General features: G+C 39.9%; 1 protein-coding gene across 1 annotated transcript in view; it reads left to right on the top strand.

The window, feature by feature from the left end:
- Positions 1–18715, top strand: part of UBE2E3 (ubiquitin conjugating enzyme E2 E3) — a 66265-nt gene extending 47550 nt beyond the window's left edge. Inside the window, exons 4-6 of the mRNA XM_018572443.1 lie at positions 8723–8855; positions 11068–11215; positions 18104–18715. Of these exons, the coding sequence (XP_018427945.1) occupies positions 8723–8855; positions 11068–11215; positions 18104–18201 (379 nt within the window). The 3' untranslated portion in view covers positions 18202–18715. The remainder of the gene's footprint in view (positions 1–8722; positions 8856–11067; positions 11216–18103) is intronic.
- The last annotated feature ends 4643 nt before the right edge of the window (positions 18716–23358 follow it).

The following is a 23358-nucleotide window of genomic DNA, read 5'->3' as shown; positions in this document are numbered from 1 at the left end:
ATATATATATTACATTACACATACAAGGTGCCCCAAAAGTCTGGATCCATAGGCATCAAATTTTTTGAAACCATAATTTCCATCCCTCTAAAGTGCAGTTGCTTCAGGAACTGCATGTTGATGACAGACAGGCGTATGCAATCTTGTGAGTGGTCTTACAACAGTTGGAATTAATGGTGTTTTATTGTGATGATGCCTCATTTAATCTCAATGGTGGCGTCAGCCGGCACAACAACCGAAACTGTATCGTCAAAGGCTATTTTCAAACTGTTTCCCAAATTATGATGTGGGTTGGGATATTTGCCAACTGACCAACTTTTCATTACATAGCTAACATGAAGATCTTTGCCAAGCAAAGGTCAACTAACATTTAACCAACTGGGTTTTCATTTTTTTGCTTGAAAGAGGAAAGCACCTTTAGGCCTCGTTCACACCTGAACGTTTTGTAGCGCGTTCTACGCTCAACGAACGCTCTACAAAATGCTCAAACATCTAAATCCCATTGTATTCAATGGGTCTGGTTCACACCTTGGCGTATTTCAGCCCGTCCCTAACGCGCTACAAAACGGCCCACGCCTGAAAAGGTACATGTACTACTTTGGGCCGTTTTTGTTGCGCGTTTCCATTGGGATACAGCCAAGTAGCCCTCGGAAACGCGGTAAAACGCGCCACAGACGCGCATATGCAATACGCCTAGGTGTGAACCAGGCCTTAAAGTAGGCCTTCTCAACCACACTGAAAAACCACAGGTGTATGCAGCTCTGCATGCTGATATAAAACACATTACATGACAATCTAAAAATAAAACAATTACTGGTGAACTTACAATTTAGTTAATTCAACTTCTGGGTTTTCTTAGGCACTGGTAACGTAGACGGGGCCTTTCAGTTGTCTCCAGAGATCTTGTGTGTGAAATGCAAGTGCATCACGTAAGATTTGTGAAGGCTTTAGCAAAACCTGAGTGTCAGCTGGCAAGATAATGCTTGTTAACACTATGGCAGGTTATAAAATCTCGTACAGTGCATGTGCATGATGTGGCGACACACAAAACAAGAAGCCGGCCAGAGATTATGTATTCTTTTTAAAATGGTGGCATGGTTTTTCTATCATATTCAAAGACAAATTGCATGTGCATAAAACATATTTTCTGGAAAGGAAAAACACTAAGTAAGCATTTAAAATACTTTTATTGTTCTGTGATTTTTACCTGCAATTTTTTAGGTTGGTGACGGGATACCTTTAACTGCAATAGTGAAAAGTCAGATCACTAGGAAGCCAATGCAGTTTAATAAAGTTGTGTACATTTTAACAGATTCTTTGTCTGGTAAAATGTCTCTCATAAATTAGTTTAAAATTCTGCATGTATACGGTTAGCCTGGAGTTCAGCTTAAAATCTGCCTTTTCCCCTTTGTTAGAGGGACCACCCGTTATGCTTTTTTACCAGTACAGGAACTGAAGAGAAAACTGTCCTGTGGTGAAACAGACCACAATAAAAACCGGAAGTTCTTCATAACTCTAGGATAGGGAAGATCTCCATGGAGGTCTCGAAACATAAAAAGAATACTTACCTGTTTGGCAAAAAGTGGCTCTAAAATTGTCTCTCTTATAGAGCTTTGGACGCTCCTGGTATCAAACACTCCTCGGTGCGTTCCCTTCTATGCTGTGGTTTCACCCACTGGCCTCTATTGCACAATGGGACCAAGGTATCCGACACCCCGCACACACCCTTAAGTGTCAGATGCCAGCAGCTCTGTAAGACAACAAAGTTTGGAGTCACTGGACAGATAAGTGTTATTTTACAAGGTGCTTCTGTTTTTCGTTGTTGTTTTTTTAAGTTAGCAAGAGGGTTGCTTTAAGAAAGTGTTAAGGGTTATTTAGGTCTTCTAATATGAATCAGTCAGATTCAACTCTTTCCTGAGAAAAAGACAGGTGACAAATGAAAAAAGAAATTGCTCTGGCAGCTAGGGGACATTTCTTATTTCAGATAGTTGTATCAGCATTGCTGACACCCCTAGAATTTATGATGTGCAGACATGATTAAGTTAGTACCACATAGTAATAAAGTTATCTTGGCAATTTAGAACATAGCTGGCTTACCTGCACTTCCTACATATTTCACGTGGGCCTTTTTGTGCAAATTATTAAGCAAAAGAAAGCTTCCCTGTAGGGCTGCAAACTCTAATCGACATAATAGATGATGAGAATAGTTGGCAACTATTCTCATCATCGATTTAGTGAGAGAGAGATTTTTTTTTTTTATACAACCAATTGATTAGCTGAAAAAATAATCTTATCGATTAGGAAAAGCAACTAGTTTCTATTTACAGCAGCTGGATGGACCTTTTTAATTGCAAAATACTTTTGCAGACCTGACCACAGTATTGAGGTTCTTAGGGGGAACTTTAGGACAGAAGAGGGAGGAAGGAATGGAAATATAAATTCCTGCAGAAATCGAATACACCACATAGAGGCCTTAATAGAGGCAAAAGCTTCATGTGCCAGTATGACCCTAACTAAGCTGTCATCTTTGTGCAGCTCACAGTTCAGCTCCTAGACAGATGGCAGATCAAATGACAAATTATCTTTTACCATATGTGCCCATTTCACTACTCTACTTTATTTCCTGCACTCATTGGTAAGTAACACCCTTGACACCTTAACCTGTATCTTTGTCGCTGCATCCAAATGTGTTCATTGTGAATTTAATCAATTGTGTTCTTTCATACTGGACTTTGAAGCCAATTGAGTGTGTAAAAGGCTTGCACCTCAAATTATAATTTGTTAGCCAAACAAAATGTATTCCCTAAATTTTTTACTTTCCTACTATTTTATATATGGCTAACACAGTGCAACACTTTACTGTGCGAACTAGATCTTAAATCAATCTCCATTTTTCTTTTTGCAAGAGGTTATTTCTTACCAAATCTATTTAAATCTCAAATGTATGTATATATATATATGTATGTGTATATATATATATATATATGTGTTCTCTAATACAATATTTGCAACTTGCAATGAATTAATGATACCATTACTCGTCCTGAGGCCATATAATGTACTGGATAACCTCGATTATCACAGACTCCTGCTGTGCTAGAGAAATATGCCTTCTGTACGAGTTAGAGGAGGGTCACTGAGTAGCTCTGTGTGATTCTAACTAAAGACTATTTATTGCTGGTTAAAGCAGGGATTAGATTTACAAGTGTGTGCTTAGAGACTTGAAAAACAAATGCTTGAATTGTATTTCTGTTGATTGATGTAGCTCTATTTCATTAGAAGTAAAGCAATACTGTGACTTACTTGTTAAGTATAATATTCGAGGCTGAAAATAAGAAATTGTGTTCAATTTGATTAAAGGCATGGCTTTTATTTGCGTCCGTATATTGTTTTATGCCATAAGTTATTGACTTGGAAAGATGTTTGATAGCTCATTAAGGAATATAAATTTAGGCCTTCAGTAGTAAATAGTTTGAGTTTTTAGTGTTCACCGGCAACATTACCACGCTTTTCTGCACAGTCGTACGGTGGACTACAAAAAACTGTGGCAGCACACAGTGCACTGTAACATTCTGTATGTCTCTTCAGTATTAAATGCTTTGTGGAGTGTCTGATGTGTGGGTACTTTACCACACAGTGCCTTAGGTGTCAGAGGATGAAACCAGAGCACACCTCGGGGGTCAGACATCTGAAACTCCCAAAAGTGCTAAACGCTACAGAGACTGACGAAAGCTGCAGCGCTGGAACAGAGAGTAGGTTGGAGACCATTGGTCACCAGCAAGGCGAGTATAAGATTCTCTACAGTTGCAGGGAACTTGCATTATGATTTGTTGAGACTTGACTAGATCTTTTTAAGGAAGAGGAGGGGTCAGAGTAGTGATCGTATTTTGACAATAGCTTTTAAAAGAGAACTCTGGGGTAAGTGTTTTTCCCCATAGTTCTCCTAAAGGTCACAGGAGGATATATACTAGCATCCTTCCGTGACCCAAAGCTCAGTATATTGCGAGCTACAGCTTGCGGTATACTGAGACCTCCGCAGCCGAGATGGATCCCGACAATGCTGTCGAGATCCACCCAACTGAGTAAATGACAGCTGGCTCTGCCTATCTAGTTCTAGTTGCTTGTTCGTTTAAATATAAGTTTTTAGCATTTTTCATTGAATATATGTTGATTTAATGAAGGCTGTTTACATTTGACTTGAGATTTTCTTCAGCTGTTAAATGCTAAATCAGACACGGTTTGCAATATTAATCTGAAACTGCTCACATAAGAAATTGAGCCTTAACAGGCTGTGTGTCATCAAATCATCTTCCTCTCCAATGAGCATATAGATGCCTCCATCAAAGGCTGACTGCAGGTAAAGCCGGACATGAAATAAACTGCCAAATGAGATCTAGATGAAATGACAGGATATGCTTTGATTTAATGGAAATCTGATGTCTGAGACATTGCTGGTCTTTTAGACAAATTGAAGAAAATTATTCTGTTGCTGTTTTCAAGTACTTTATTAAATAAAGATTTAGATGGCATCATTTGGAGGTTGTTAGTGTTGAAGGATTCTGTTTTATGGCCTTACAAATAGTGTAGTAGGACTATGCAGTATATCTATATAACCAATATCTTTCAAGTACTTTTATTAAATAGAGCTTCAAATAAAGCTTTAGATGACATCATTTGGCAGTCGTTAGTGTTAAAAGGTTGTGTTTTTATGGCCTTACCTATAATGTAGTAGGTTTATGCAGTCTGTCTGTATAACCAAATTCTTTCATTACATTTGACAAGTTGTATTTTTAATAACTACACTATAATCTATTATTTACATTTTCTGGAAATCAATCCTTAATTTTTCTCCGTCTTAGTTTCTGAAGAGGCTTCATTGGACTTCATTGCATTAGAGCAGCGGTTGGTGACACAGGCGGTGGGAGCAGCAAGGATTTACTTATTTGCAGAGTGTTCTCTTGTTCAAACTCTACACTACATTCACGTGGTCGGCAAGGGGCAGCTGCTGGTGAGAATCAGTAGGATTTTCAGCTACTGCTGAATGAAGTTGTCAGATTTGTCCAAATCAATGGCCCGTGCCCCTGCTGTTCCCATGTAACCGCTCAACCGTGCAGCTACACATGAGTGGAGCTTCTGACCGACCCTGAATACAGATAGTTTGTGTCCAGGGATGATGATTCTGCTGAGATTTTGGCCGCATCTAATCAGCCAGTTTGTATGAGGCCATAGTACAGAGTGGAGCTGCGTCCAGAGGTGGCATTTTCCCATGTCTGAATGCAGCAAAGTGTCCACCCTAGATCGCCCATGTGAATGTAGCCTTAGTTTACCTTAGGGCCCTGTCACACCATCAGGAGTGCGTTCCAGTGTGTTCGGCCTCTGGAACGCAACCTGGCTGGCTTAGTATTTTGGGGGTGGGAGGGGGTGTAGCGGTTCATTGAACTCTGGCACTGCAGCCGCGCCCCCCGCCCGTGGTGTGATCGCCGTCACCCAAAGGCGTGGCTTTATTAGTGCCCGTGTTCCGGTCCAGTGCGATCTGCAAAAAATAGTGTTTGCAGCAGTATTTGCAGACCGCACTGGACCAGAATGCAGACACTAATGTGCCACGCATTCGGGTGCTGGCGATCGCACCGGGGGCGTGGCTGCAGTGCCATTGAGTTCAATGCGCCGCACGCCCCCTCCCGCCCCCAAAAAACTGAGCCGGCCAGGTTGCGTTTCAGTGTGTTCCAGAGGCCGAACACACTGGAACACACTCTTGATGGTGTGACAGGGCCCTAAGGGTCATGTCAGACAGGAAAGGTAACCCCTTCACGTTAAGTGTGAACTAAACTTGATAACTAAAGGTAATTTTTTTTTTTTTTTTTCGCTCTACCTTCTTATGTTCAATGTAAGTCATAGGGGCTTTGGTGCTCAGTGAGGGTTCCCATCAACCCTTTTCATCAATCAATTCTCAATCACCGACACATGGACAGGTATCCATCATAAACCTTGTTCTTTATTTCATCTTGACATAAAGTGCTGATGCGTTTCAACCTAAACGAAGAGATAAAGACTGAAACGGGCCAGCACTTTATTGTTTTTATGCCAAGATGAAATAAAGAGCGGGTTTTGAGATGGATCCCTGTTCGCGTGCTGGTGATTGCTAAGTGATCGATGACGAGGGCTGACATTGTCATTGTTCATATGACCATAGTTATGGATCCCTGTTCATGTGCCGGTGATTATCAAAATCTGGCGGGGTTTATTGCTATCTGTGTGCCTGTTGGGGAGATTCACTCTCTGCTTGTCCTGATCACCAATGTCACCGGGAATAAAAGTGAGCGTTAATCCAAAATTTTAAGTTGCCACCAAAACAGAAATAGGGGTGAGCTCCGGTTCAGATTTAATGTGGTCCAAACCTGAACGTCTCTGTACACAGAAGGCGCTCCTCTGAACAGAGAAGGAAACTCCTTCAGCTATGAGCAGAGGGACAGGATGCAGTGACCTCATTGACAAATATTATTTTCTCACAATCATCTATTGTGAATAGTACCTACAACTTGCTTATTTTATTTGTGGAATTATGTTTGATAAATGTTGGAGACTGTGCTAACAGATACATGTTATGAGTTATACCAGGAAGGGGAAGAGTTAAAAAAAAGGGAACATGTTAAGATAGATACACAGTATATGGGGACTGACTGCTGACTTTTTTAAATTATTTTTTAAAATGTATTAGATGCAGACTATGTGGTTTTTATAATGATTATATCTCAACTATCTACGTGGGCCTGTAACCTAAAACAAATTTGAAGGGACACTCAAACGATTAGGAAGTTCAGGTTTAGTTTCCATTGCTATGTGTTTGTTCAGAACAGTTGCTCATTAGGTAGTGAAAGAAGCAAGGATGCACCTTGCTGCAAATGCTGCGGTAACTCCCATATGTCATTTTGGCAGGTTCACTTTAAATGAGGTATGCATTATGAGAAGTGTAAAGGAAAACCGAGATACAGATGATTCATAATAAAGGTGCCCATACATCTTACAATTATCGTTAAGAGTTTTTTCATGCCTTCATCGAACCGTCTTTCGATTAGAGCACGACTGCCCCATTATGCACAGGCCAATGTGGATTGAAATTATCGTTAATTCGGGTCAGTTAGCAATACTAACCGAATTTGCGCATGTGCAATGTTCATGTTGCGATTTTTGTTTTACATTTTTTTTGTACGAAAACTCGAATTCTGATTTTTCGTACAATTCGAAAAAAGTTTTTTAGCCTGCCCCATAGATTAAATTCGACTAGTTGTACAGTAATTGTGATCGTTGACTTCCCATCAACTGGCCGATTTTATCGTATGAAAACTCGATTTAGGTTCGAAAATTGAATGAGTATTGTAAGGTGTATGGGCACCTTTTAGGAGTAGGGTTGTGTATTACTTAGTGCACTATGTTTAAAACATTATCAATCAGGAGGTTTCATCATACGTGTAGGCCTATTGCTATACACATCTTTGGCAGGGAAACTAAAAACAATGTTTGAGGTGTATTTAGTTGGAGGGATCTGCTCTTGAGAGACTTTTTTGTTATTTTTCGGCGGAAGAGTAACGAGTGTAAGAAACCAGAAGACTTCCAGCCAAAAGGCAACAGATGATGCTTAATGTCCCGAGTGTGTTCAACTCTTAAGGTGCCCATACACTGCACGATTATCGTACGATAATCGTATGCGATCGGTTTTTTGTACGATAATCGAGCAGTGTACACGGAGACGTGCGACCGTTTCTACTGTACGGTCGCACGTCTTCTGTCGAACCAGCATGTTCGAAAACCAGCCGGGAATCGTACGATTCTCGGCTGGTTAGAACGGTGCTCGGAAGACAAATGCCGAGCGGGCCGGTGTGCGCACGCGCACACACTGCCCGTTCAGCATTGCGGTCATCGGAAGCCCGCCCCTCAGGGGGGCGGGCTTGCGATGATCGAGAGTGCGATCTGCCTGTCCAAGATAGGCAGATCGTACGTTTTTTTAATCCCTTTACAACCATCGCAAGACTAAAGTCTTGCGATGGTTGTAGAGTGTATGGCCACCTTTAGTGATGGGGCAGATGTGCCTTGGCCCTGGAAAAATAACTTTTTTGCCTTCATAGATTCTGTTCGCTTGTTTCAGATTTCATCAGGTTATCCTGGCCTCTCGCTGTATATATTGTTATTTTAAAGACCAAAGGCTAGTGCTCATTTGCGGGTCAATAGTTGAGAACTGGCAAATGGTTTACACAAAATGCATTTTCCACATTACAAGGCCAACCGTATACATTATATTGTTTTCCTCCATGTGATGTATTTAAAGGTGTATCTGTACTGGAACAATGATGTCCAGCTCTACTATAATCATGAACCATGAAAGGGATTGTGTCTTTTCTGCAATACCTGTTGTTTGGGCTTTTCATTGTGCTTATGAGATAGCCTTTTAGGCAGCAATAGCTGATCTATGCCCCTGCCTGATAACTATTACCCCTTTTGGCACAGATCATATGGCTACCAGCCAGAGCGAGCCAAGAACACAATTTTCTGCCCTAAAGGTAAGTATTTTAGAACACCTCTTATTTACAAGATCAACAGTGAAGGACATCGCGTACATGTCCACTTTATTGTCTCCTAAGTGCTTATATATTGGATGACTGCAATCGTGTATTGTTATGAATGTGGGAAACTTTATTAAATGTTACTTTTATTTTCCTCCTTTTTACAGTGCTGGTCCTAAGGGAGACAACATATATGAATGGAGGTCAACAATTCTTGGACCCCCGGGATCTGTATATGAGGGAGGAGTATTTTTTTTGGATATCACATTTTCTTCTGATTATCCTTTTAAGCCACCAAAGGTAAATCCTTCATGCTGCTCTATTATTTGATCAATTGTTTGAGTTCTATTGCTGCCCAAGTCTTTGTGTAAAGCGATCTTATCCTCTTGGAACATTCTGCTACTCCTGGCAGCCTTCAGAGCTGCTAATATACATAGTAGATTATTGCTATGTGTTCCAACTCATCAACAGACATTCCTCATCCAGTAAAAAAAAAAACTTGGATAACACGAAGTTTAATTTGTGTGCTTTTTGACTTCTGCTTTTTGCCCATTTAACTAAGCCAGCACATTTTCATAAATTTAAAAGAAGCAAAAAGCCAAAGGTTTAGGAAACTATTAAAATCTCCATAATAACTGTCTCGTGTCTTGTATCAGTAACACTGAAATGCCTATTGCCAGTAATACTAAAATTGGCTGTGGAAGACAAATATAGAAACACGGGATAACATTTTAGTATTTTTTTAAATCTAGCACAGCTAGAAATAGAATGACGCTTAATGCAACTTTGAGTTAAAAGTGAAAAAGTATTTGTACAGCCATATATGGTGTCTTGATGCGTTCCAAGTTGCTGTTATCTAAATGTGCCTGTTTTTCATTGCATCTTATGGAATGGATTCAGCTGCTGCCTGCTGAACACATTGAAACCCCCACTGAAGATTATCTTCACTCATACCCTATAGATTATCTTCAGATTTTCTATGGTCAGATGGAAAAGTTCAACAGATTCCTCCATCTACGCTACACTGTGTGGATGGAGCAATCTCCCGCTGGGCCAAGATTCAGTATCTTGCGGGTCGACCCCGCTGGCTCTCAAAATACCTGAACAATGGATGCATCCAATCAGATTGTTCAGGTATTTTGACAGCCAGCGGGGCCAACCAGCAAGATACTGAATCTTGGCCCAGTGGGAGATTCCTCCATCCACACAGTTTAGCGTAGATGGAGGAATCTGTTGCACTTTATCCATTTGACCATAGAAAATCTGCAGATAATCTATAGGTGTATGGCCAGCTTTAGGAAGCACAGTTGTCTGCCCTTCTTGGTTAAAAATGTGCATTGCTGATATGTTCTGCAAGTTCACCACCTGCCTGGTCAATTTGTGGCTGACACTGTGCGGGACTGTTCCTTTTTAGAGTAAAGGGGTACAATTGCTGTGCAACCATATATAGTTTCTGGAATGTCTGAAAAGTTGTGCATCTGACAATGAATGCTCCCAATCTTTACAGGTGCTTAGTAGTTAACATCTGCACTGCATGATTGTTGCAAGAAGTACTAATAATGATTTGGCTCAAATTGTTTTTGCAAGCATTGGAATACATATGGCTAAACTAAGACTTATAGTAGACTCTATCATAGAATTCATAGATACAAGATCTGCCGAGCCTTGAAGAGATCGCTAAGTTTGCTCCTAACTTTTGCAGCATTTCAGTTTTAGCTGGTACACAAGGACAAGACTGTCTCCTTTCCCATTGAAATGACTCCACATTCCTCACAAGAGATTTTCCCACACTGGAAGGTCTTTCACCAAACTTGTCAAAAGTGCCTGTAACACTCCCTCTGTGCAATTTGTCTGAGAAGACTGGAAGCGGATGTATGGGTTGCAGATGTTAGAGTATGTTACACATAAATGCGTAACGTACTTGAAGCGGACAGACATGAATTTTGGGTAGGAGGACTGGAGCTTCTCTGTGCAAAGCTGCCACGTAGGATTGTGCCAATTGCAATCTTCTCGGCTTCCTGTATACACATCCCTGAGCAGACCACATGTTAATATTCATGTGCAAAGGAGGAGGAGCTGTGTATCTTTTGGCTTGTGTTCAAATGCTTTAGTGCATGCCTGAACTTTATACTGGCCTGAAAAATTATGTGGCAAGTTTTTGGAAACAAGCCATGATTGTCCTCGGTTCCTCTCGTTTTCATTAATGTGTGTACACACATGGAGACATAAACCTAACTTGCACCAAAAAAAGAAGTAATTAGCTACAAGTGTTGTGGCTTGGAAGCTTTTAATGCATTAGGATTTCTCCATGCAGATAAATGTGGCCCGGAATATGCCCCAACGATTGTTGTATACTATGGAGACTTGGTGGAGACCAAATAACCCGGCCCCCATTTGCCAAAATTAAGACTTGGCTCATCATTTCAGTTTTACAAAATTGAGACTCCTGTATTCTGATATCTTGGATGTATAGGCTCAACAGTAACTCATTTTATTTCTCCGTACATTTTAGGTTACTTTCCGCACCAGAATCTATCACTGTAATATCAACAGCCAAGGAGTTATCTGCTTGGATATTCTGAAGGACAACTGGAGTCCAGCACTGACTATATCAAAAGTTTTGCTATCTATTTGTTCTCTCCTGACAGACTGTAACCCCGGTAGGTATAATTATTGTGTATTGTATTTCTCAAAGGATTGCTGAAATAAAAATTGTGTATACCAGTGATTGCATGGCAGTCTTTTCAAGTTACTGTAGTGCGCAAATCTGGTTTTTAGCTTTTTGATTAATTAGGACCTGATGATTGGGTTTTCATCCTTCAATGCACAGCACAGCAATGTTGTGGGAGGATTTTATTGTTTTTCAAGGCAGCATGACCGCTGTTTTATGGACCCATGTGGTTCTGTTGGTTAAATACAGACCGATCGTAAGATTTTCTGCATGCTTTCTTTTTCTGTTCTTGGAACCGCTGGTTTTAATTGTGCAATCTTTCTAATTCTTGGAGGCTGTAGATATAGTAGGCCTACCACATGATATCCTTTTTGTAATTCTTTTATTTTTCCCCTGCTGCTGATTCATGCCTCAACTTCATTGACAGCTAGAGTATTCTAAATTCAGTTTAGCATAACAGCACAAAAATGCACAGGCACAGTATTTAGTAATGTCACTGTCTTATAAATCTGTTTGACTGCAATGAGGTTTTAGATGCATGTCTTCTGCAGAATATGTGAAAGCTGTACCGCCTCATCAAGGCTCCTTTTGTGTAGTGTGCTCCTAACTCTAACTTATTATTATTATTTATAATTATTATTATACAGGATTTATATAGCGCCAAACAGTTTGCGCAGTGCTTTACAATATAAGGAAGACATTACAATCACAATACAAATCAAGACAAGATGGTAAGGAGGGCCCTGCCCGTGAGGTGTTACAATCTAAGCTCTAACCTATGAGAGTCTCTATCTTGGAGCACATGTAGCAAAAGATAAAATTGGGTGCAGGTTCGCCAGGAGGCAGTCCAACCTCCTTAAAGGCACAGGGACGCACAAGGGACCCCGCATATCGCAACGGCAGCTGAGACCCCCAGTGTTTCACTGCACCAAATCAGTCAAGCAAAATAAATGGCAAGCGCACTCAACAGCTTATAACCAGCTTTAAAGCAGGGTGCACATGGAAGGGCTTTAAACAATACAGAGCTTGCACTACTTTTCCAATCGCACATGTTTTGCGAAAGTTCGCAACTGTTTTAATCTGCACTTGTTCTGCGGCTGTCTGAAACTGGAGCATCACCTAACAAAACAATCGCAGCTTAAGAAGTCCCCATGACCACTTCTTCAGGAAGCGACAGTTAAGCTTTTTGCCTGAAGTTACGAGTCTTCCTTCCTGGAGTCTATTTAACCTCATTTATGAAGAACATTACACCAGCAACATAAATCTGGCGCAAAGTGCATCAAATATATTCTGTGCAAGTTCAAACACTTGCAATTGCTATGATAAATTCCCCCCAGTGTATTTCCACTTTTTGCAGACAAATTTGAGAAAACCGCTCTATATGTTTTGCGATCCTATTCACACAGCATAAAGAAAATAGTTTTAAAAAAATGTCTTACCTTTTTAGATGTTTTGTTAATGCAAGCAAGATGGCAGATTCCAGGTTTTTCTCAGCACCTTCACGGTGACTTGTCCTACTGGAAAGGCGTACGACTGAAATTTGAGGGTTGTGTTTCTCTCAATCACCTAATTAACATACAATCGGAAAACCACCTCTGACCCCCTCAAAGCATCTCATAACATTGCAAAGAAAGATATAAGCAAGCCCTAACCCAAGAAGAAGCAGTTTAAACTGCATTTTTTTATATATTTTTTTAGCTTATGTTATGTGAATGGGAACATGTAACAAATTGTAAAAGTGGAAATACACTTTAAAGTTTTGAAGATTTCAGGAGAAGATTAAACGTTTTTAGGCATTAAAGTGGCCCTTGCTGTTCCTGCTATCTCATTTAGCTGTACCTGGGCACAGAGGTTGTAAGCTCTTTATTCCACTCTCTACTATGACAGCTTTTCAGGAGTCTCTAGAGTGCAATTGTGAAGCTCTGTGTCTTTTATCTTCAGAAGTTAGATGTGCAGGATTGAGGAATGTGTAGTAAGTCTACCCAGGTACAGAATTAATCTTATCTTTCCTGATTGTTTTAAAATGTTATCTTTCTGTTTGCTGTCAAGGCATAACACAGTGTACAACTAGGCAAATGGTGAAAGCTAATTGGGAAACGAAGAATGGTGTCAGTGCATTTAAAGAAGAACTCCAGGGGGGAAAATGTATTAACCCTTGCAGTGGGGCTACCCCAGCATTGCAAGGGTTAACTGCTCCTTTTTGTCTAGGTTAACAAAAAAAAAAGTTACTCACCGGAATCCTGGAGCCGGCTTGTTCTTAGACCGGTCTTCCCAACCTCTCTCCCCCTTCACTGCACCGGTCTAAGGTCCTGTAAATCATCATATTCTATACATGTTGTGTAGACGTGAGGACGCTGAGGAACATTCCAGTGCTGCAGCGTAGGAGCAGACAGGTTGGATGGAGAGCTGTGACAGCTAGCCGGCTCAGAGCTTTGAGTAAGTATAACTTTGTTTTTGAACCCAGACAAAAATTAGCACTTAACCCCTGCTGAGGTAGCTCCACTGCAAGGGTTAATCAAACATTTTCTGGAGTTCTTCTATAAATATTAAAAGGACTCATTCATTTTAACTTATGGCGTGCTGGTGACCTATTTCTTCATTCTTCTATAAACAGACTTCTAAAAGCAGAGTGGATTGTTATAGTTTCCCAGCCGCTATCAAGGGATTGCTGGAGACTTGAGACATCGGAAAAGGCGCAATAAGAACTTACAATATCATTTATGCTCTCTAGATACTGTTGGTTAGAAGACAAACTGCAAGGGTCACTTTAAATGCTGTAAGCTTTCCCCTTGCTTCCTGTTGTCTGACACCTGTCAAATAGACATGAGGGAAATTCTCCCAAAGCTCACATACACCAATAAGAGGAGAAATTACAAAGAAAAGTTTTGGCTATTGTTGGACATTAAAGGAAGCCTATAGTGAAGGAAGTATGGAGGCTGCCATTGGTAACCTGAAAATGCTAGTGTATATACACTCACTGGCCACTTTATTAGGTACACCTTGCTAGTACTTGGTTGGACCCTTTTTGTCTTCAGAGCTGCTTTAATTCTTCGTGGCATTGATTCAACAAGGTGATGGAAACATCCCTTAGAGAGTTTGGTCCATAATGACATGATAGCCTCACATAGTTGCTGCAGATTTGTCAGCAGCACATCCATGATGCGAAGCTCCACCAGCCTGAACCGTTGATACAAGGCAGGGTGGATCCATGCTGTCATCTTTACATCAAATTCTGACCCCACCGTCTGAATGTCACAACAGAATCAGACCAGGTAATGTTTTTCCAATCTTCTATTTTACAATTTTGGTGAGCCCTTGCAAAATGTAGCCTCGGTTTCCTGTTCTTAGCTGACAGAAGTGGCACCCGGTGTGGTCTTCTGTGGCTGTAGCCAATCTGCTTCAAGGTTCAATGTGTGGTGTGTTCAGAGATGTTCTTCTGCATACCTCGGATGTAACAAGTGGTTATTTGAGTTACTGTTGCCTTTCTATCAGCTTGAACCAGTCTGGTCATTCTCCTCTGGCATCAACAAGGTATTCTTACCCAGAGAGCTGCCGCTTTTTTGGGCCATTCTCTGTAAACCTTAGAGATGGTTGTGTATGAAAATCCCAGAAGATCAGCAGTTGCTGAAATACTCAGACCAGCACGTTTGGCACCAACAACCATGCCATGTTCAAAGTCACTTAAATCACCTTTCTTCCCCATTCTAATGCTCGGTTTGAACTTCAGCAGATCATGTCTACATGCCTAAATGTATTAAGTTACTACCATGCGATTAACTAATAGATATTTGTGTTAACGAGCAGTTAAAGAGGTGTACCTAATAAAGCGGCCAGTGAGTGTACATCTAGGTGTTCTGACTTTCCTGAGCTGCATGCTTGTGCCAGGTCAGCAACTCAAAGCATTGAACAGCCATTGACAGCCATTCAACCAGCATTTTTAGGAAGAGGTCAGCAATGATAACATTTCTCGGCAAAGGTTTTCTTTAAAGTGAGCTACTGATATACCTGCATCAAAGGTGCAGATCTATTTGCACATGTTTTATGGTCATTTTGCAGTTATTGTGGAGTATCCACTGTGGATCAAACCTACAATGTACAGTGGACACCTTGTATCCACAATGCATGTAAGCAAATGGGTTCCCGTTTCTGCTGCTTGTCCAAAATGTTGTGGAAATTGGTACTTTCAAACAGTGCATGCTGAAAAAGGAAATGGAACCAGCTATGCACATATGTTTTACAGAATTTTATTTTTGTCCAGATTACCGTACTTTTTTTATTCATGTTATCTTTCTATGCAGAACAAATGATTTGGAATTATGATAATGTATTTTGGATATTTTACATTTACACTTATTTCTTTGGTCAGAACTTTGGAGCTTGTTTCCTGAAATTCGAGGAAAATCTTTGGAAAAAACAAAACAATAGTAAAAGATGGTGGAATCAGTTTCTGATTCTAAAATGTTATTTTTGCAAAATGAGCTTCAAATACCAGATCAGCAAAGCGGCGCAATGCTTATATTAGTTAACAAATATAAATAGCTTATTTGTCTTGGAAAATGTTACAACAACCAAGAATGCTTTCCGCCATGATCAGTTCTGAAACAACAGCTTTGCTTCATTGAGTACACTTGCAAATTTGAATTGCATATCTTTGTTTGCACTGTAAATTATGTTCTTGCATTCATAATTTCATGGCAGAACAGATGGCGAAGGTTTCATTTTAAGTAATGTGTCTATTAAAATAACCGTACTGCCAACTGTACATGGAGTGTTGTTTATTGGGGGGGGGGGGTTTAAGTTCTTTCAACAAACTGAACTGTTTTGTGTTTAAAAGACCACTCTATGGCAAATGTTAAAAACTGAAAAAATTAGCATTAAAAAGAAAAATATATAAAAGGACGTGCCACTTACCAGTTTTAACAAATAATTGAACTCTGGAAGTTCTCACTATTGTTGTGTTATCTCCTTGCAGCCGGCCTTTTCCTCATTACTGACTTTTCATGCCCTGGTGTGCATAGTGTCTTTTGTCTGGAGACAGCCTTTTTGGTAGAGGCAGGAATTCACAAGATGTCAGGCCCTACAGCATGGAGAACAGGGAATAGTATGGTATTGAATTTGCCAAATTTCACTCCAAAACTCCTTAGACTAGCAGACAGGCAGCAGTGTCTTTGATCTCACACTGCAGATATAAGGCTGAAGGCACAGGAGTGCCGAGGCACCCTGACGTGCCAGGAGGCGTACTTATGTTTTTCTGGAGTAATTCAAGACAACAGGTCAGGTACTTTTCAAGGTACTGGTCAGGCAAATTGACATCTTCACTTTTTGAGTTCTGTTCCACTTTAAAGTTAAGCTGTCTTTCTAAAAACTTGTCAATTTGACATTGGGAATAAAATGCAAGCACATGGCTTAGGTGTCCTCAATAGAGTTCCAGTGTCCCAAATCCTGAGCTATTCAAATAGACTAATTCCACAACTTCTCAATGCCCGTAGCTCTTACAAATTCACATCTATAGAAGCTCTTTGACAACCCAGAATAGACACTGCTGAGTAATTTGGCCTGTAAGAAAACACCAAATTTCAGAAAAATAGATTATTGTAGTGGAAGCATCCAAGTTAGCATTGCTTTCATGCTGACCTTACCTTACTCATTTATTAACCACCTCATGACCATAGAACGTTCTTCTGCATGTAGGGGTTATACCGAGATCACATCTGTTGCTGCAGCCGATATCATGGCATTTTTTTTTTTTTAAGACAGCAGTGGAAGGTTTTTAGAGTACAAGTGATCTGGGTGGCAGTAGATATGCCCAATCACTTATACTGGCCTGTGAAGGTAAATCTCTACCCCGACCTCCCCTCCAGCCAGGCAAAGGGCTAGTCACATAAGCAGTCTGGATTTTGGAATATTTTTCTATGTGAGTGATCGAGCCATGTTGACCCCAGATAATGGGGTTTACTGTCATTATTGCCTTCTTTTGATAGTTTTCTACTTTTATACTATAAGAAATATAACATTTCCTGTCCACAATTTTCTTTGATGTCTGGTATCTGAGATGTGAAATTAACTCTTCACAAGAACTGAGAAGCAAACTGAATGTGAATAATCAGTCTGGAATGATTTATCAACATATGTCCCATGTTTTAGTGTAAAATAAGTCCGTAACAAGGAAACTACTTTACTCTTACATTGATCGTATATCACATTTAATTATTAAATCCTTTGCAGTGTCCCTAGTTTTACTCATGTTTGAAGAAAATATATTTTGTAAGTCACTAACCATCTATCTGTTCACTATATTCTCTGGGTAATCCTGTCCCTACAGCTGTGTCTCTATAAATACTATAGATACTTGTCCAAGCTTGAGCCTTTGGCATTTGTCCAGTTACTAGATCCCCAGGGTGTTACCATGTCAATGTTTCTCAGGTTTATTATGCAAGTATGTGCTCAATTATAAAAGGAAACTGTTATTTAAATACTTCTGATGTGGTTTGACTATTCTCATATACCCCTTGACACACACCCATTTCTTGCCATTTCCCCTAATCACTTATAAATGTTTTCCAAACATGGTTTTGAATGCCAAAAACACCTACTCGGATCAGTTTCATTTTGCTTTATTATTTGCTCTTTTTATTCAACCTGAACTCATGTTGACCTCTGGTTGGAACCTATTCCAGAGCAGTGACGCTAAACCTGTATAGCTCCACTATAACTGACATCAATGCCTTTAAATAAGTATGCAGCGTAGGAGCCAGGGCATGGCGGGTTTACCTGGAGGCTTCTCACAAATAGCATTTTGTTTTGTGAATTATTCTCTTTAAACATTTTTATTTTGTGTTTACTGAAATATTCTTGTTTTTTCTTTGCTCTCTTTCAGCGGACCCCTTGGTTGGAAGCATAGCCACTCAGTATTTGACCAACAGAGCAGAGCATGACAGGATAGCCAGACAGTGGACCAAGAGATACGCCACATAAACTGTACAGTTTGGAGAAGCACAAGGCATCTGTACAATGTGCAACAAATCTTTATAGCCTTTACAATACGGACTTCTGTGTATATGTTATACTGATTCTACTCTTTGCTTTTATCCTATACGGTATACTGCCCCAAGAGGTAAATGCTATCAAGAGTAGAACTTTGTAGCTGTAGATTAGTAATGTTAAAATGCCTACTTGCAAGTCTTGCTTCTTTGGGATATCAAAACGTATTTTGTGATGTACTAAGGATACCGTTCCAAACCAAATATTATAGTGCATTTTAGCCTAATTCATTATCTGTATGATGTTATTAAAGTTAGCTGTAGATTACTAGAGGATATGTCATTTGTATTAAACCCAGAAATATTTCCAATTATGTGGTACACGCTGTTGTGAAAACTGTTTTACCTTTTGTCAGTTTGTACTGAAAGGATTTCCTTTATCCCTTTGTAGCTCAGAGAGCACCCAATGTATTATCCCAACACACAATAAACATGTTCCCTAAGGTGTAGTTTCTTTGCTTTCACATGTGGAGGTCAATGTACAATTGCAGTGACACAGTATCGAGTTTCATTTTAAGATTGCACTGTGAATTGATTCTTTACAGTCTCTGAGGAATGGAGTTATCTTTTTTTTTTTTCTTGTAGTTTATCTCATTTATGGCAGCTGTAATTAGTTTTGTTCTGTTGTAAAATGCAGATACTGTATGTACATATGTCGTAGATTGAATTACAAAATGAAGTTTTCCTGTTGCAGAACAAATGGTACACAGTGATAGCATTTGTTTATGCCGATTATTCATCTTAAACTGATATATTATTATTTTTATAAATGCAATGAATATCAAGATCTTGTGTGTCTCTAGAGTTTTGGCAGTGAAATCTCTGGGCTTGAGTCGCCTTCCTGACACAGCCTTTGCAGTGGAATCTTACTTATTTTAAATTAGGAAAAATGCAGCAGTTGTGGTAAGAGTCTCCCTTCTGTAGCAAAACTGAGATATCACTGCCAGAGTCCCCGAAAGAGAATATTTGTGGTTTATTTACCTGCCCAGCATCCAGCAAACGCTAAGATATCGAATTTGGCTAGACTTTCAAAATGGAACACAAACCCAATGGCATGTTCCTGGTTTAAGGAATCCCACATTTTTGGACCCTACAGAGAGCAAGGCCCTTGACAGAGTGGGCATAGTTTTTGTCCAAACGTGACCAAGTGACAGGAAGCCACTGGAACATGGGCAGCCTCACATTTCCCATCTTTTTATTTTAAGGTGCTGGGTGGTAAGTTTTGAAACCCTGGTACATATGGCAGCTACATAATGGGACACATGGCATAAAACTTTCCTAGAAGTATTGATAATATGCAGAGTTTGTTATTCCATGACATTGAATCTGATTTCAATCATTAAAGGAACCCTTCTATCTCTTTGTTGTGGAACTCATGTAAATTAGCTCATGCAAATTATAGCAGAAATATTACTGTAGTTGCCAATTATAATCCAGCTGTCTACCTAGCACTGATGGGGGAGGGGAGGAGAAAGAAGTGAATGCCCCTACACAAAACAAGAGCCAGTGCAGCTAGTACACAATTTGAACTGATGTTCAGAGTGATAAAGCCATGGGCATGTAGTCCTCCCATGCACTGTGTGCACAGAGCTGTCGCATCTGACCTTTCCTCACAATTACCTGATTTCTAATCATAGAAATAGGCAACTTTATTGTAGAGTTTTACATTTGTAAATGGAATATGATGAGTATAATTATTCAGTCCAAAATTTGGATCACTGGTTTGAAACAATCTAGTCTAGCATCGAGGTGCTAATTAAGCAGGTTGAAACCGCATTTGAGAACACAAAAACTATACTACCGTTTGCACCCATTAATTCTCCTGCAGGTATTTAGAGCCAGGGGTGAGACTTAAAGTGCGCCTGTGTTCAGATGATGTAAATTAAAGTTTTGTACATATGCTTAGCAGGGAATAAAACTTCCAAACGAGCCATCACTGACTTCTCTAGCCCCATGCAGCTCAGTTTTGAACTTTGAAGGTGCATTTCTCTACAATACCTACAACTAGAGAGGAAGATGAGGGCTTGTTTTAAAGGACTTCTGCTGCTTGTGTAGACTATCTAAATAATTGTGCATAGATTAGGCACGGATCTGCTTTTAAAGAAGACTGACATACGTTTCAACTCCAGGAGTGGTTAGCCAGCACATACACATAATAACTGCTAAATTACATACATAGACCCTAAACTCATGGGAGAAATTTGAGTTCTCCCTCATCCCTTTTCTGCACCTGTTGATCCCTTAGAATTATGGGTGGATAGAGTGAGTCTTGTAATTTTTGTAATAAATCTCCCCATGTTTCTAGGCCACTGGGGAGCTCAAGCAGCTATCTAAATATATGAACATGCTCTTTTCGATGCCTGCTTCCCTCTCCTGGTTGTAGTTTAAGACGCTTCAGCACACAGTTTTTTCCCTAATTACTTTTTCTCCAGGCATTAGGCCTTGTTCACACCAAGCGCGGAGCATAGCAGTTGCAGACCGGAGCAAAACTGCGTCCAAAGTATTCCAAGTATTTTTTGCTCCAGTTCACATCGAAGCGTGCAGTTCCAGAGCAGGTGAAAAAACTGCAGCAAGCCCTATTTTACCTGCTCTGGAACGCATGCAAATGCCTGGAACCCTCTGAAAGCCCATGTTAAACTAAAAACATTTTTTTTTTTACCAAAAACGACCCGGAATGTGGCAAAAACGCGGCACAACCCACTGCACTGCGTGTGCAGAAACCTGAGCAGATCTCCTCTGCATTTGGTGTGAACAAGGTTGTATGAGTTATGAATGCTTTGCTTGATTGCGCCATGTACTCCTACTGTTAATGTTGTAGCACTGTACAACTACTCTTGCATTTCAGAGTTGACTAGAGATTATAGAGCACCAAAATTGGCTTACAAAAAAACGGAACACATACTTTCCATGAATAAAGAGTAATTCCAGCTTACATAAGTGCTGTTGGATACTGTACATTCCAGTGGTTAGTGCATCAAACCATTTATTCCCAGTGGTGCTTTGAAATGATCATTCTGCTTTGAATGAATATTTAATCTGATTTACCAGTTCACAAAGTTGAACTTTTTTTTTCTTTTTTATGTGTCTAATTTCTCATCCTTGCTATATGGGTGCATAAACATATAGAGAAATGCATCTGCTCAGTTTTTACACTTGGGCCTAAAATGAGATGTACAGTTGCCAGAACAAGCAATCGGATTTTACTTTACTGTGGTAAATAATTAAAATAATAATTGTTTGCTCCAAGTGTTCAAGGCATTGTTACTTTTTCTTTTTGTATTGAATGGGCCTTCTAGACTCTACTTGTATGTGCACCATTTATTATGGTACATAAAGCAGTGATCATGATGATAAAATTAAGGGAAGGTTAAATAAAAATGTAATGCTTGTGTATTAATGGTAATGTATACCCACAATATAAGACTTACAGGGTTATTCACAAAGTGGTGAAGAGTTTGGAGAAGGCAGGAGAAGTGAACAATCTAGGCCAACATAGCTGAAAAATTCTCCAATTCAGATCACTTTCTAGTTCAGCTATGTTGTCCTAGAATATTCACTTCTCCTGCCTTCTCCAAACTCTTCACCCTTTTGTGAATAACCCTTTAGTTTTTTAGTTTTTTGAGCTTCAAAGACATTCATTGAAGAAACTGGAGTGAAAAGAAGCTTTTAAGTGAAGCTGTGCCAGGCTATTAACATGTAAAGTATTTACATATTCTTAACAAGCAGTAGATAAGCTTTACACCACACACTCACAGACTTCTGTAGGTGCTGTAGTAAAATTTATCATCAAAGTTTCCATCAGATGTCTGTATGCAGTCCTTTCTGAACAGTTTATAGTACCTGCTGTTTGTTTACATTAGGAGGCTGGCAGGCTGCCAAAGGAAGCAAAATTAGCTGTTAAGATTTTAGTACCTTTGTGTTCTTTGAGAATAGAATACATCACAGTGCTTGCAGCTTTACAGAAGAATTAGGGCTTGTTCACACAGTGCGTTCCAGTGTGCATGCAGCATTTTTTGCAATCGCACTGGATCGGAACGCAGGCACTGTTGTGCCACGCGTTCTGGTGCGGGAGTGATTGCACTGCAGGCAGGGGTGTGTGGCTCCGGGGGCCATTGACTTTAATGTACCACCACACCCCCTCTTGCCCCAGAGCACGGGTGTGTTTAGTATGCGATATAGTGCGTTCCAGCAGCTAACTGTGTTGGAACGCACTGTCAGTGTGAACAAGTCCTTAAGGATCATGTAAATACTTGTATGTCCATAGCCTGGCCACAGATGTCGTTTTACATTTCTAATACAAAAGATCTCTATTGTCACAAGAAACTCCTTTTTAATACTGAATTCCATTTCATGGTATCTTTCCACTGTTGGTACAGAAGAAAAAGTAGAAGATGCTGGTGGGTGCATCTGCAAATGCTAATCTCCTGTCCCTACTGCAGGGATGTGGCAGATCACTCTGACGTTGGTTCTCTTTCATGTACATAACACAATTAAAAAAAAAACAAACCCTGATAGGTTTTTTTTTTAACCTGTCCCCTCCTGTTAAAAAAAAAAAAAAGTTAAATTCCATAACAAAGTGTAACTTTAGCTGGCCTATGGACATGGAAATATAATTCTATATTCTCAACTAGCAGTGAATTGGTTTTTAAACATGCCCTCATTGACTTCTGTAGCTGCCGGTACTGTGGAGCAAGGCCTCCTCAAAGTTCAAAGAACGTATTAACTTTTTTTTATTTAACATCTTTTTGGCACTTAAAACCTAACCAAGGCTGATTCAATTGTGTGCTTTAAGGTTTTATTGTATACTTAGCCACCTGTAACATACACTAAATATATTGGGAGGAATTTATCAAACAGGAACAGACAGAATCTGGAGCAGTTGCCCATAGTAACTAATCAGCTTTCTTCTTCAGTTAAGCTTTGAAAATAGAAGCTGATTGCCATGCTCAGCTGCTCCACGTTTGATAAATTCACCTCATTGTGTTGCTTTTGTCTGACATTTTCTTTCTATCCTAAATGTAAATGCAGCTCAAAGCTGTTTTCTGGATATATTTGTATCAAAGTGCAGAGAGCATGTGTGATTATTCATAAA

This window comes from Nanorana parkeri, unplaced genomic scaffold (assembly GCF_000935625.1).
Source record: "Nanorana parkeri isolate BGI_ZX_2015 unplaced genomic scaffold, ASM93562v1 scaffold2033, whole genome shotgun sequence".
Lineage (NCBI taxonomy): Eukaryota > Metazoa > Chordata > Amphibia > Anura > Dicroglossidae > Nanorana > Nanorana parkeri.
Note: the sequence above shows the minus strand (reverse complement) of the source record. Positions and strands in the feature narration are given on the sequence as shown.